Raw genomic sequence first — 14586 nt, 5'->3', positions numbered from 1 at the left:
AGAGCTGGTTCTTTTAAAAATATTAATAAAATTGACAAACCACTGGCTAGACTCACTAAGAAAAGAAAAGAAAGAACTCATAAACAAAATCCAAAATGAAAGAGGGTAAATTACAACAGCTTTCATAGATATACAAAGGATCATAGTAAAAAATGATGAAAAATTATATGCTACTGCCATGTCTAGTTGGCTCAGTGGTAGAGTGTTGGCCCTGTGTATGGAAGTACCAGGTTCAATTCCTGGCCAGGGCACACAGGAGAAGCACCCATCTGCTTCTTCCCCCTTCCCCCTCTTCTTTCTCTCTATCTCTCTCTTTCCCTCTTGCAGCCAAGGCTCCATTGGAGCAAAGTTGCCCTGGCACTGAGGATGGCTCCATGGCCTCCGCCTCAGGCACTAGAATGGCTCTGATGCTCCATGGTCACAATGGAGCAATGGGCCAGATGAGCAGAGCATCACCCCCTAGTGGGCATGCCAGGTGGATCTCAGTCAGGCACATGCAGGAATCTGTCTCTCTGACTCCCCGCTTCTCACTTTGGGAAAAAAATAAAATAAATTATATGCCACCAAATTTAACAATCTAGAGAAAATGGATACATTCCCAGAACTATACAATCTTTCTCGACTGAGTCACAAAGAAGTAGAAAATCTAAATAGACCCATAAGCATAGAAACCTAAATATACCTATAAGCAGGGAGGAAATAGATACAACTATCAAAAAATTCCCCCAAAATAAAGTCCAGAACCAGATGTCTACACTAGTGAATTCTACCAAACATTCATAGATTTGTTTCCTATCCTTCTTAAAGTCTTCCAAAAAATAGAAGAAGCAATACTCCCTAACACATTTTATGAAGCCAACATAACCCTCATACAAAAACCTGGCAAGGACAATATCAAAAAAGAAAACTATAGACCACTATCTCTAATGAATGCAAATGCGAAAATCTTAAACAAAATACAACCAAATCAAATACAACAAAACATTAAAAAATAGTACATCACAATCAAGCGGGATTCACTCCAGGGACACAAGAATGGTTCAACATAGGTAAAATGATTAATGTAATAGACCAGATCAACAAAACAAAGAATAAAAATCATATGATCCTATCGATAGATGCAGAGAAAGCATTTGATAAGATACAGCATCCCTTTATATTTAAAACACTCAATAAAATAGGTATAGAAGGAAAGTACCTCAACATAATAAAGGTCATATATAACAAACCATCAGCTAATATCATACGAAATAGAAAAAAATGAAGTCTTTTCCTCTAAAATTAGAAACAAGACAAGGCTGCCCACTCTTTCTATTTCTATTCAATACAGTGCTGGAAGTTTTAGCCAGAGAAATCAGGCAAAAGAAAGAAATAAAAGACATTCATATCAATAAAGAAGAAGTGGCAGATGACATGATCCTGTATATAAAAAACCTCAAAGACTACACTGAAAAACTATTAGAAACAATAAACCAATACAGGAAGGTCACAAAATACAAAATCAATATACAACAGGCTATTGCTTTCATATATGCCAACAATGAGACCTCGGAAAATGAATTTTAAAAATTCCTTTTAATAGTTGCAACAACAACAAAAAAACCCTAGCAATACACTTAACAAAGTATGTAAAGGACCTATATAATGAAAACTACAGAGCATTATTACAAGAAATTGAAAAAGACATAATGAAATGGAAAAATATTCCATGTTCACAGATTGGAAGGATCGACATAGTTAAAATTACCATGTTACCCAAAATAATGTACAAATTTAATGCAATTCCCATAAAAAAAAATCCCTATGTCATTTTTAAAGAAATGGAACAAAAAAATCACCAATTTGTATGGAACCATAAAAAACCCTGAATAGCCAAAGCAATAGGTATTACAATACCTGACTTCAAATTATGCCACAGAGCCACGATAATCAAAACAGCATGGTATTGGCAGAAAAATAGACACACGGACCAATTGAACAGAATCAAGAGCCCAGAAATAAAATCACATATATATGGACCAATCATCTTTGACAAAGGAGCCAAAAACACACAACGGAGAAAAAAAAGCCTCTTCAATAAATGGTGCTGGGAAAACTGGAAAACCACATGCAAAGAAATGAAAACTTGACTACAGTCTGTCCTCCTGCACAAAAATTAATTCAAAATGGATCAAAGTCTTGAATATAGGAGCTGAAACAATAAATTGAATAGAAGAAAACATAGGTACTAAACTCATGGACCTTGGCCATAAAGAACAATTTATTAATTTGACCCCAAAAGCAAGGGAAATAAAGGCAAAACTAAATGAATGGGGCTATATCAAACTAAAAATCTTCTGCACAGCAAAAGAAACTGACAACAAAACAAATAGCCAACTAAATGGGAGATGATATTTGAAAACAAAAGCTCTGAAAAGGAGTTAATATCCAAAATAGATGAAGAACTCACAAAACTTAGCAACAAACAAGTAAGCAATCCAATTAAAAAATGGGGAGGGGATCTAAACAGACACTTCTCCCAAGAAGACATACAAATGGCCAACAGATATATGAAAAGATGCTCATCTTCACTAGCTATTTGAGAAATGCAAATCAAAACTACAATGAGTTATCACCTAACATCTGTTAGATTGCTTATTATCAATAAGGCAGGTAATAACAAATATTGGAGAGGCTGTGAAGAAAAAGGAACTCTCATTCCCGGCTGGTGGGAATGCAAATTAGTTCAAGCATTATGGAAGAGAGTATGGTGGTTTCTCAAAAAATTAAGAATAGTATTATCATATGACCCCACAGTTCCTTTACTGGGTATCTACCCCCAAAAAACTCAAAAACATTGGTACACATGCACTCTCCATGTTCATCACAGCATTATTCACAGTGACCAAGACATGAAAACAACAAAAGTGTCCCTCGATAGAGAATTGGATAAAGCTGATGTGGTACATATATACAATAGAATACTACTGAGCCATAAGAAATGATGACATAGTGTCATTTACAACAACATAGATGGACCTTGATAACATTATACTGAGTGAAATAAATAAGTCAGAAAAAGCTAAAAACTTAATGATTTCACACATAGGTGAGATACAAAACTAAGACTCATGGACATAGATAAGAGTGCAGTAGTTACTAGAGGAAGGAGGATGTGGGGGAGGGGAAGAAGCAGGGGTGCAGGAAAGGGTGTAAAGAGGCACAAATATAAGGTGACAGAAAATGATTTGACTTTGGGTGATGGGTATACAACATAATTAACTGTTCAAATGCTATACAAATGTTTACCTGACACCTATGTACTCTTGTTGATCAATGTCATCCTGTTAAATTTAATTTTTGAAATTAAAAAAAAAGCAAATAGGCATGTTCAGATTACTATGGAAACAATAATTTTGCTGTGTTTTACTATTTTTCAGGAGACCACAAATGACCACTCTAGGAGCTATAGTCTTCAACAACCTTAAAATTTCCATACTCAGAATACAATCACTTCTCCAAAAATTATAATGCAAAAGAAATCATCAAGATTTCCTTCAGGATAATAGGCCTATTTGATGACAAATGATGTCACTAAAACATTTTCCATTTATAATCTAAAAATCACATCATTAAACAATTTATACATTAATTATAAGTTGCCAACCAGTTGTAATGTAAGAAAAAACAAACTCTACTCCAAGGGGGAAAAATACCTGTTTTATAACAAAAAAAAATCAATGAATGATGCTCATGGATGAAGGGTAATCAGTTTAACATCTTTATCTTTATGTCACCAATAGGAAATCAAAGTAGCAATGTGGAAAACAAAAAATCAAACGGAATCTATTAATGAAACTCAGTGAAAATTTAACCTTACATTGACGTAAGATAGATAATGGTGAATTTAAAACATTTTCTAAATGTTGGTTTTCCAACAGGTCATTGGAGATGGAATTATTGGAAAAGCTAGAATTCATTTTAAATTTACTGATCAATGACAAAATGCATGTGATCATATCATGCTGGGATTTAAATACAAAAAAAAATCTTTCCAACATTTATTATTATTCTATAGGAAAATGTCAACAAAAGATTGACTGAAGACTGAACTGCAAAATTCTTTACTGTACCAACTTTAAAGTTGTTCATGTACTTATCAATAGCTTTTTGATAGTAATGCTTTCTTCCACAAAGATTTATAATAATAAAAAAAAAGACACCTCTGGTGAACTTTACCTTATGCTGAGTTTCATTACATTAGAATCCTAGGGTTTTCCACACATCTTCAAGGCAATAATCAGTGTGACTTGGGCTAACTTTTCTATTACAGTAAGATTCAGGGTGATTTTCTGGTGGTTTGATTCAGTTTAATGCCTTCTTACATTCCTAGAAATTTACATGAATGTCCCTGTAGGGGCTGCTGGAGTGAGAGGACTGGGCGGCCGTGGCTATTTGGCATACACAGGCCTGGGTCGTGGATATCAGGTCAAAGGAGACAAGAAAGAGGACAAACTCTATGATCTTTTACCTGGGATGGAACTTACACCAATGAATCCTGTTACCTTAAAACCCCAAGGAATTAAACTTGCTCCCCAGGTAGGTGATGTTATTCCAGAGATAGTTTCTTTAAACTGAGCCAAAGTTCATTATTCACCTTTCACCAAACGATTTGACTTGAACCCTACTTGGGTTCCTGTTTTGTTTTGTTTTTACATAAATAAAATGGCCAATCAATGTAATGTACCATCAGAGAGTGATGAATGTTGCCGGCCATTGATCCATTATACATGTTCTATTTTTATTTGTTTGTTTAATTACAAAGTTTCATACTTTAAATAATCTTCCACTGAAATGCAAAGATCCTGAGAGCTATTGAGAATTATTAACTAATACATTAAACAAAGTAACTTGAAGCAAAGACCTTAGTTCAAAATCAATGCCAACTTTTGTGAGCAAAGTTGGTTAGCAAATGAGAAGTATTCGTGACAGCGAATGAATAGACCATTTAGGACACCTTTTCTAGCAAACATCTTTTTTTTTTTTTTTTTTTTTTTTTTTTTTGTATTTTTCTGAAGCTGGAAACGGGGAGAGACAGTCAGACAGACTCCTGCAAGTGCCCGACCGGGATCCACCCGGCACGCCCACCAGGGGCGATGCTCTGCCCACCAGGGGGCGATGCTCTGCCCCTCCGGGGGGTCGCTCTTTTGCGACCAGAGCCACTCTAGTGCCTGGGGCAGAGGCCAAGGAACCATCCCCAGCGCCCGGGCCATCTTTGCTCCAATGGAGCCTTGGCTGCGGGAGGGGAAGAGAGAGACAGAGAGGAAGGGGGGGTGGGGGTGGAGAAGCAAATGGGCGCTTCTCCTATGTGCCCTGGCCGGGAACCGAACCCGGGTCCCCCGCACGCCAGGCCGACGCTCTACCGCTGAGCCAACCGGCCAGGGCCTGGCAAACATCATATTTAAGAGAAAACACCACACTGTCTATGGTGATATTATTACACATATTAATTATAAGTTGCCATCAGTCATATCAAATTAAGAAATTAAGTTTTCTACAGTGATTATATCTGTGCAGTAGCATTATGTTGAATTTTAATTGCTTTTATTTTACAGCGCTAAGTTTCCAGGTTCTGCATGAGGCTGTGGTTTTTATTATTGAAATATTAAAAATGATAAAAGCTGTTTTTGTATGGAAACTGAAAAACAAATATGGTTAAATATAACACAGAACTGGTTCCGTGTTAACCCTTCGACTGTTCCCTGTACAGTACGCACACCTCTCTACAGAGACCCTTTGGCTGAATAATATCCAGTTGTTCAATTATAGTTTGTATATTCTAAACGGAAAGTTTCCTTTTCTCTCCCCAAAGGCATAAGCCTCAAATTTAAGGAAGTAGCCTTATAACTGCAATCAAGTAGAAAACTTTCTTTTTTAAAAGCTCATCTTGAGTATTTTTTTTGTAGGATTACTGGCTTTCTTATCCACACAGGTTAGTACATCTAAGGTTTTTGTTAATTCCACCTGGACAATTTAAAAAGATGCCTGTCAGGGTGGTAAACAGCAATCATTTGTTTGTTTAAAATCACTTATTGGGTATTCTTTATACACTAAGTATTTTTTCTAGGTTCTGGGGGTAGAAAATTGAACATAACACAATCCCTCCCATTAAATTACATATATGGCACTGGTTCTGGCCGGTTGGCCCAGTGACAGAGCTTTGACCCAGCATGTGAAAGTCCCGGGTTCGATTAATGGTCAGGGCACACAGGAAAAGCAACCATCTGCTTCTCCACTCCTCCCACTCCCCTTCTCTTTCCCACTCTCTCTCTCCCTCTTGTCCCTTCCAGCAGCCATGGCTCAAATGAGCAAGTTGGCCCTGGGCACTGAGGATGGCTCCATGGCCTTGCCTTAGGCGCTAAAATAGCTCGGTTGCCAAACAATGGAGCAGCAGCCCCAGATGGGCAGAGCATCAGCCCCAGATGTGGGGGTTCCCAGGTAGAACCTGGTCACCTGTGCGGGAGGGAGTCTGTCTCTCTGCCTCCCTGACTTTTACTATATTATATGGCACAGAAAAAGCAAGCCAATTAGAAAATGGGCAAAAGACATTTTTCCCTGAATAGGCATTTTTCCAAAGAAGATATCCAAATGTTTAACACATAAAAACATGATGAAATCCTACCATTTGTTACAAAATTAATGGACCTTGAGTATGCTAAGTAAAATAAGTTAGAGAAAGACAAATACTGTATGATCTCATTTATATGTGGAATCTGAATTTTTTAAAAAAATTTAAATTCAAAAGATATCAGGTTTGTGGTTACCAGAGGTGGGTGGTAGGGGTAGGGTAATTGGACAAAGGTAGTCAAAAGGTACAAAATTTTAATTATAAGGTAAACAAGTACTAGGGATGCAATGTACAATATGATGAGTATAATTAATACCACTGTATAATATATATATATAAGTTGTTAATAGAATAAATACTAAGAGTTCTTATCATAAGAAAAATAATAATTTTTCTTTTTATTATATCTATATGAGATGATGGATGCTAGTTATACTTATTATGGTATCATTTTTCAATATATGTGAGTCCAACTATTATGCTGTATACCTGAAACACATACAGTGATGTATGTCAATTATATCTCAATAAAACTGGGGAAAAATATATGGCAATTCAGTGAGAGGATACTGACATATACATAGAGAATTGTAATAAAAGCTAGTAAGTACCATAAGTTTGGTCCTCAGTTTTCTGAGCTGTGTGCTCAGGAAACACAAAGCTAGTCATCCAACTTCCCTTGGGTTATAACCCAAAATAAGAAACCTAATAAAAGTACTGGGAAAACTAGAAATCACCTAAGAAATTAAAAAATAATGATCATTAATTTTGTATAACAGTTCTAAGAGCTGCTATATAGCATGAGTAATGATCTCTGCTTTTTATATCAAACCCAGGTTAAAAATTGGCCAAGCTTTTTATTAAGATGTGAGTAACCATCTCTATTAACTAACAAAAATTCTTCAATGAATTTGTCCCTGAATTTCTGCACAAGAGCTTAGAAACCAAAACCCATGTCACCCCCAACCGACATGGATGGAGCCTTAATAACTCCATAGTGGAGTTATGAACTTCAGCTGAGAAGAGCAGAGGGGCTAGTACTGCCCTGCCATCAGGAGCCGGAGCTGCTGCTCCTTTAGCACATCTACCCAATGGGCATAAACAGAATATCTGCCAGTTAAAGCAATTTCCTGTTGCCCAGGAACTTTAGGGAATGCTTTGTAGATGATAAGATACCTGACAAAAGTGAGAATATTCAGAGAAGAAGTTAATAAAGAAGATAGGAGCCATCTATAAATTTAATGAGCTGGAAGATGTTATGTTATTGCAGCCGGACCGGTGCTAGAACAAATGAGATAAGCTTCATAGAGTCATCTGAAAACCGTGTTCTGTCCCCAAAAGTTGTGAGGTTTTTTTTCAGACTTATGGCCTATTTTGCACAATTTACTGAATTTGCTGACTAATAGGAGCACCGGGGCTAGTGGGCCACCAAAAACAGCTTTAGGATGAAAAAATTAAGTGCCTTTAGCCATGTTTTAGTTTGGAGAAAAGATAGGAGGAAAAAATGCAGGCAGATGCTATAAATCAGATCTTTGTAAAAACAATCAGAAGTGGTGTTTTGCCAGAAACATTGCAACTGTCAATACCCATGTATTAATAATGCTCATCAATAAATATTAACCCACTAAAAGTTGAAACTCTATTGTTATGAAAATGTGAAGTTAAACCCCATGATAAATAACATGAATAAGAATATATTGTATTCTTAGGTTATTTTCTCTAAACCATGATAATCAGAAGGATTGAGGATAGTGATGAGTAAATCCAGCCACACAGTGCTGGAATATCAGTTTGTTTAAATAGGGATTAAATATATCAAACAAACCATAAAATTAAACCTTTGGTAAAAAGTTACGGCTAATACACTAAACTAAAAACCTATTAGAATAAGTGGTGTGAAGATTTTTTTATGAATTAATAGCCCTTACATTTAAATAGAGTTCAAATTGAGTTAATCTTAAATTTCATGACTCATTAAACCATGTGGCATTTTATATCTTTTTATATTAGCTTAAACTCTGAAGAAGAGTTTAAAACCCTGAAAACTAGAGAAATAATGCAAATGTGACATATGAAAGGGAATTTTTTTTTTTTTACTCCTGTAGATATTAGAAGAAATTTGTCAGAAAAATAACTGGGGACAGCCAATATATCAACTGCACTCTGCCATTGGACAAGATCAAAGACAACTGTTCTTATACAAAATAACCATCCCTGCTCTGGCCAGCCAGACTCCTGCAATGTGGGTAACCTCTCCAAGTTCCTAATCATGTAGATTTTAGAATGAGAGAATCTTATAAATGTAATATCTTAGCACTATCTAAAGAAGATAACTAGTCAAGTTTACAACCCACTCATTTCTCATTAAATGCAAACATTGAGATGTAGAGTTGGAATGTATGGACCAGCTAGGAGACTGACATCTCAAAGCCCCCAAATTTTATATAGACAATGAAGACCTGGCAGAATAATCAACCAGTGGGAAAAAACAGATGTAAAAATGAACAGAAATGAAAATTATAACCTATTCTTTTATCTGTATAATATTTAAGTAGAACCATATGAAATAGCCATTGTATACAAATCAACATCATGTTCTGTCATTTAAATTCTGGACCAAAGATACAACCTCGCTGTTAATGGATATTGCCTCTGAATTCTACCTTGAGCCCACATTTCTACATTATTTTAGGAATGGTAGTGCCCCCCATGTACCTTAGAAAAGCCATATAATGAGTTAAGTATAAGTATGCTCCAGTAATGACATCAACTATCAATATTTTAGGTCAATTCACAGATACTTCTCCATGCATACCGTATATATTTAGAAACTTTAATAGCAAAAAGAATGAAAAATACCCACACAAAATTCTATTATCCTATCATCTTCATAGGCTAACAGCACCTTAGATGTTCACCTCAGTAGCACAAGTGTAAAATGCCTACCCTGACTATGCCTTCCAGCCACCCTTTTACACCTCCGAAGCTAAGTGCATATGTGGATGAAGCAAAGACATACGCAGCTGAGTACACCCTGCAGACCCTGGGCGTTCCCACTGATGGAACCAATGCTCCAACCGCCGTGGCTACTGCCACTTCTGCTCCAGCTTTTCCAGGTATGAAACTATTGGGTCGGCCTGACCTGTGGTGGCGCAGTGGGATAAAGCGTCGACCTGGAACACTGAGGTCGCCGGTTCGAAACCTTGGGCTTGCCTGGTCAAGGCACATATGGGAGTTGATGCTTCCTGCTCCTCCCCCTTCTCTCTCTCTCTGTCTCTCTCTCTCACTCCTCTCTCTCTAAAAAAATCAATAAATAAAATATTAAAAAAAAAATAAAATAAAATAAACTATTGGGTCACAAATGGTACTTTGCAGAAAGTGTTTGGAAAGCCCTTCTGGGTACCATGGTCTCAGAGTTGTTTGTAAACTCTACCTACAAGAAACTTGATTTAAGCTATTTGTAGCCAAAAGGAATTTGTCAGATAAATGAACTATTCAAGTATGAGGCAAGAGAATGGAGCTGGACAGCGGAAGTGGGCCTGGTCTCGGCGCAGCTGGAACAGCTGTGTGATCTTGAATGAGTCCGTCTCTCTGCATCTGGTTTACTTTGGTTTGGTTTGGTTTTTTGGGGACTACCTATTAATGGCTAATGTTTATTTGAGCTCTGTGTGCCAGGTACTCACCTAAATGCCCAGCATGCTTAATGTTACCTCAGTAATGCCCATGATCCCACAAGAGGTAGGATCTATTATAATGCCACTGTACCAATGAAGAAACCAAGTACTAGAAAGGCTAAGTCATATGGCCTGGGCCACTCAGCTTTAAATCAGCTTTTAAGCAGTCCTTGTGTTCCCTCCCCAAAACCAATCTTTGATTTTATTTTTATTACTTTGATTTTTTTAAAGAGATCACATTTTTTCTTAAATTATTTTAAGTCAAAAACTGTGTGTGGGCCCTGGCTGGTTGGCTCAGCGGTAGAGTGTCGGCCTGGCGTGCGGGGCACCCGGGTTCGATTCCCGGCCAGGGCACATAGGAGAAGTGCCCATTTGCTTCTCCATCCCCCACCTCCCCCTTCCTCTCTGTCTCTCTCTTCCCCTCCCGCAGCCAAGGTTCCATTGGAGCAAAGATGGCCCGGGCGCTGGGGATGGCTCCTTGGCCTCTGCCCCAGGCACTAGAGTGGCTCTGGTTACGGCAGAGCGACGCTCCGGAGGGGCAGAGCATCGCCCCCTGGTGGGCAGAGCATCGCCCCTGGTGGGCGTGCCGGGTGGATCCCGGTCGGGCGCATGCGGGAGTCTGTCTGACTGTCTCTCCCCGTTTCCAGCTTCAGAAAAATACAAAAAAACCCACAAAACTCTGTGTGTGTGTGTGTGTGTGTGTGTGTGTGTGTGTGTGTGTGTGTGTGTGTGTGTGTGTGTGTGTTGAGAGAGAGAGAGAAGAGAGAGATTTTTTTTAATATGTGCACAATCAGGTCTCATTTTATCTGTTAGAGTTTCGTAATGGAGCATATGCTGATTGCTTAAAATAAAGTCTATCTGTAGAAAGAGAAGCAAGTCTTCAGGGTCACATTTAAAAGACTTTCCCCCATTTATTATGTACCTACAACAAATGCTGATAATTAAGAAAAAAAAAAATGAAACCTCTAGAGAGGGGCAGACCAATTTCTTTTGGAATTTATTTCTCAACATTTAGTTTGAGAATTCCTTTCTTAGTAATAAAAGTTTCTTTTAAAGAAATCAGTCATTCTGACTTGTCACTGTATTTGTATACCCCCATAAGCCCAAATCAGATAATTCTGACCAGACCTAGAAATATGGCATTCCTATTGATTGATTCATTCATGTATGGTTATATTACGATATGAGAACTCTATATTCTTCACATCTACAACACCTGGGGCTCATTCTCATTTTCTTTTATTTCTCAAAAGTCATTCATATATCCTCCACTCTGGCAGGTGAGGCTGAAAATAATGCTTCACATGCAAATGTGACCTCAATTCCCACTCTGTTCTGTAGAAAGATGTGTGGTACACCCCTGAGAGGTTACCAAGACAACAGCTGCCACTGCAGAGGGCAAGGTCTCCCCTGGGCTGTGCTAGGGCCATCCACCTATTTGTATTCCATGTGTCTACCTGGGATATGTGCCAGGACTTCTCAGTTCTTAGAGAAAGTTAACTTCCAAAGTTCAACGGAGAAAGTTACAGAAAGCTGTACCCCAAAGACCCATAATGAAGGTACTATAAAAACAAATGAGCCACTGTCAGGAGAATTTTAAAGTTGGCTTTGACATTGGAAGAGGATTTGTCTGACCAGGCGGTGGTGCAGTGGATAGAGCGTCGGACTGGGGTGTGGAGGACCCAGGTTCAAGACCCCGAGGTCGCCAGCTTGAGCGTGGGCTCATCTGGTTTGAGCAAGGCTCATCAGCTTGAGCCCAAGGTCACTGGCTCGAGCAAGGGGTCACTCAGTCTGCTGTAGCCCCTCAGTCAAGGCGCATATGAGAAATCAATCAATGAACAACTAAGGAACCGCAACGAAGAATTGATGTTTCTCATCTCTCTCCCTTCCTGTCTGTCCCTATCTGTCCCTCTCTCTGACTCTCTGTGTCACAAAAAAAAAAAAAAAAAAAAAAAGGATTTGCTTTTTTTCAAGAATGTTGCATCTTAACCTCACTTCTATTTGCTCCTACTACAGGAAGTAAAAAAAAAAAATAGGGCATGACAGTTGTCTTTGAGAATGCCTAAGAATTTGAAAACCTCTCATAACTTTAGTGTGGATTCAAGCAGAGAATAATAAACTTCAAGGGAAGAATCTGAAACACAAATACTCTTGCACCTTAGAAATTATCCAAACTGCAAAAGAAAATTCAAAATCCCTAAATGTAAAATCTATGCTACACACACACACATATACACATTACTTACTTACTCATTTACTTACTTAATTTAAAAATACAGCTTCCAAAATCATGAAAGTAATTGTTAACACATTTCTCATCTCCTCGGGAAATGAACCAAACTTCACTAGTGCATTAGTCAGCATTATTGCCCAAAGTGCACAAGCTAAAGAGTGGACTCAATTTTTTAAATAATAGTCCAGCCAGTTTCCTGCCACCACCTCCTGAGAAGCCACCTAAAACAAAATCAATGTGTCTGGGGTTGGGCAGACTTCCCGAGTACATAAACCAAATGGGCTTTCATTTTCTTTAAATAAGCTTCCCAGGCATTGCTTAAGTATAGTTTACCCTTTTTCTTGTCATCTTGAACAATTTTTGGATCATCTCAGAAATACCCAGATTTTGGTCTAAAACATTAACAGGGTAATAATACTGCTTTGAGATAAGAGTTGCTATTCTCTCTTCTTCTAAAGTGAATATTAATCAACTAAACACAATACTAAAGTGAGAGCATAGGATCGTTTCTTTATCAGTCAACCCCCCTTGTTCCCTCAGCATGAGGATGAACTTACGAATACACTGAAGGCAGCTTGATGGTAGAGTAAGAAGATATTATTTGCTTTTCAAGGTGAATTCTAAATATGGTCAAGCTAGGTATTTGCTTTCATGGTGCTATACTATTTCTCCGACTGGTCTACTCAGTCCCTACACAAACTTCTTGAGTAAAGGCGATGTCTTCTAACATTTCATTTAGGTGGGGGTGGGGCTGCAGCTGAAGCAGATCCACAGAGCCCCACCCCCATCCCTGCCTCTATACATTCTGAGAACCTCTGAAAAAGTTCAAAATCCCTGCTTTAATCAACTCAGCATGCTATTAAGTTTCTGTTTCTTGGAATTTTCCCCCAGTGTTTCTAATTCTCTAAGCATGAAGTGATTCTGCCACAGGTGCTTGTTCTCACGACTTCACTTTAAGGAATGCTGCCCTCTAGTGGATGAGTCCCCTGAGAGCACCTTTTAAAATGTACAGATGAGAAAATGTATCTATTCCAAAAAGATGACAAGCCAAAAGCAAGCACATTGGAATTCCTTTCATGAAGTTCTCTCTGCCTCCTTCTCCAGGATATGCCGTTCCTAACGCAGCTGCACCTGTGTCCGCAGCCCAGCTCAAGCAAGCAGTGACCCTCGGACAAGACTTAGCAGCATATACAGCATATGAGGTCTACCCCACTTTCGCAGTGACTGCCCGGGGGGATGGATATGGAGCCTTCTGAAGATGTCTTTTTATTATTATTATTTTTAAAATAAGTCACAAAACTTCATATAGAAGAAATAAACCTCTCAGTCCCCTAATGATCACACGTAATACTTTTCTTCACTTGATGCCTTTCATGAGACTGTAAAGCTTTTATTAACTGTAGAATCGTGGTGTGAAAACATTATTTCTAATTCAACCAAATGTTAAGGAGCATTTTCTCTAATGGAAAGCTAAAGAGTCACTGCCCCCAAAAGTTGTTCTTTCAAGGTTGCTGAGTGTCTTGGGAGTATGTTTGCAAACCCTGACAATTGGAGAGACATCTTTTAGCCAGCACAAGTTCAGGGGCTGACCGGACGTGGGCAGTCAGAAAGAACAAAGAGAGCCAAGTAAACCCAGGCCTTAACTCTGGTTTGCAGCTGCTTCTGTGATATCCAAAGTCACAAAGGCAGAGGCAAGGTGGAAGGATGCTTTTCAAAACATATTCCGCATTACTTACTACCTGGGGCTGCGAAACTGTCCAAAGTTTGATGGAAATTCCACCCAGTTAATTTGTCATAGGTCAGGATCTCTCTGTCCCCTGCAACCTCAGGGACTTCCTGGAAATTGACCTAATATGTTGCAGATGTGGTTGAAACAATCCAGGCCTAGGGTTTTTAAACTCATTAGCCCACCTTTTTCCATAGAACTTCTGCCTTTCCCAAGGATCCCCACAACACATTAATTATTCCAAGTTAAAATGATTTTTTCTCATTTTAAACATTTGACATGTCCATATTGATTTATTTTCATTCAGTCTCATTCTGCTCTTATCCACTATCTTTAAAAAGTAAGT

At 38.3% G+C, this 14586-nt stretch overlaps 1 protein-coding gene across 3 annotated transcripts in view; it reads left to right on the top strand.

Moving 5' to 3' along the window:
• Window positions 1-14024, top strand: part of A1CF (APOBEC1 complementation factor) — a 106291-nt gene extending 92267 nt beyond the window's left edge. The window contains exons 9-12 of one of the 3 annotated variants that reach the window (XM_066349801.1): window positions 4397-4578; window positions 8713-8849; window positions 9572-9723; window positions 13619-14024. In XM_066349801.1, coding sequence (XP_066205898.1) covers window positions 4397-4578; window positions 8713-8849; window positions 9572-9723; window positions 13619-13770 — 623 coding nt within the window. In that variant the 3' untranslated portion in view covers window positions 13771-14024. Of the gene's footprint in view, window positions 1-4372; window positions 4579-8712; window positions 8850-9501; window positions 9724-13618 lie in introns of those variants that run through there. The other 2 variants (XM_066349800.1, XM_066349802.1) reach the window with 2 other exon arrangements.
• The last annotated feature ends 562 nt before the right edge of the window (window positions 14025-14586 follow it).

This window comes from Saccopteryx leptura, chromosome 9, assembly GCF_036850995.1.
Source record: "Saccopteryx leptura isolate mSacLep1 chromosome 9, mSacLep1_pri_phased_curated, whole genome shotgun sequence".
NCBI classification, from domain to species: domain Eukaryota; kingdom Metazoa; phylum Chordata; class Mammalia; order Chiroptera; family Emballonuridae; genus Saccopteryx; species Saccopteryx leptura.
This window is presented reverse-complemented; position numbering and strand designations above follow the sequence as displayed.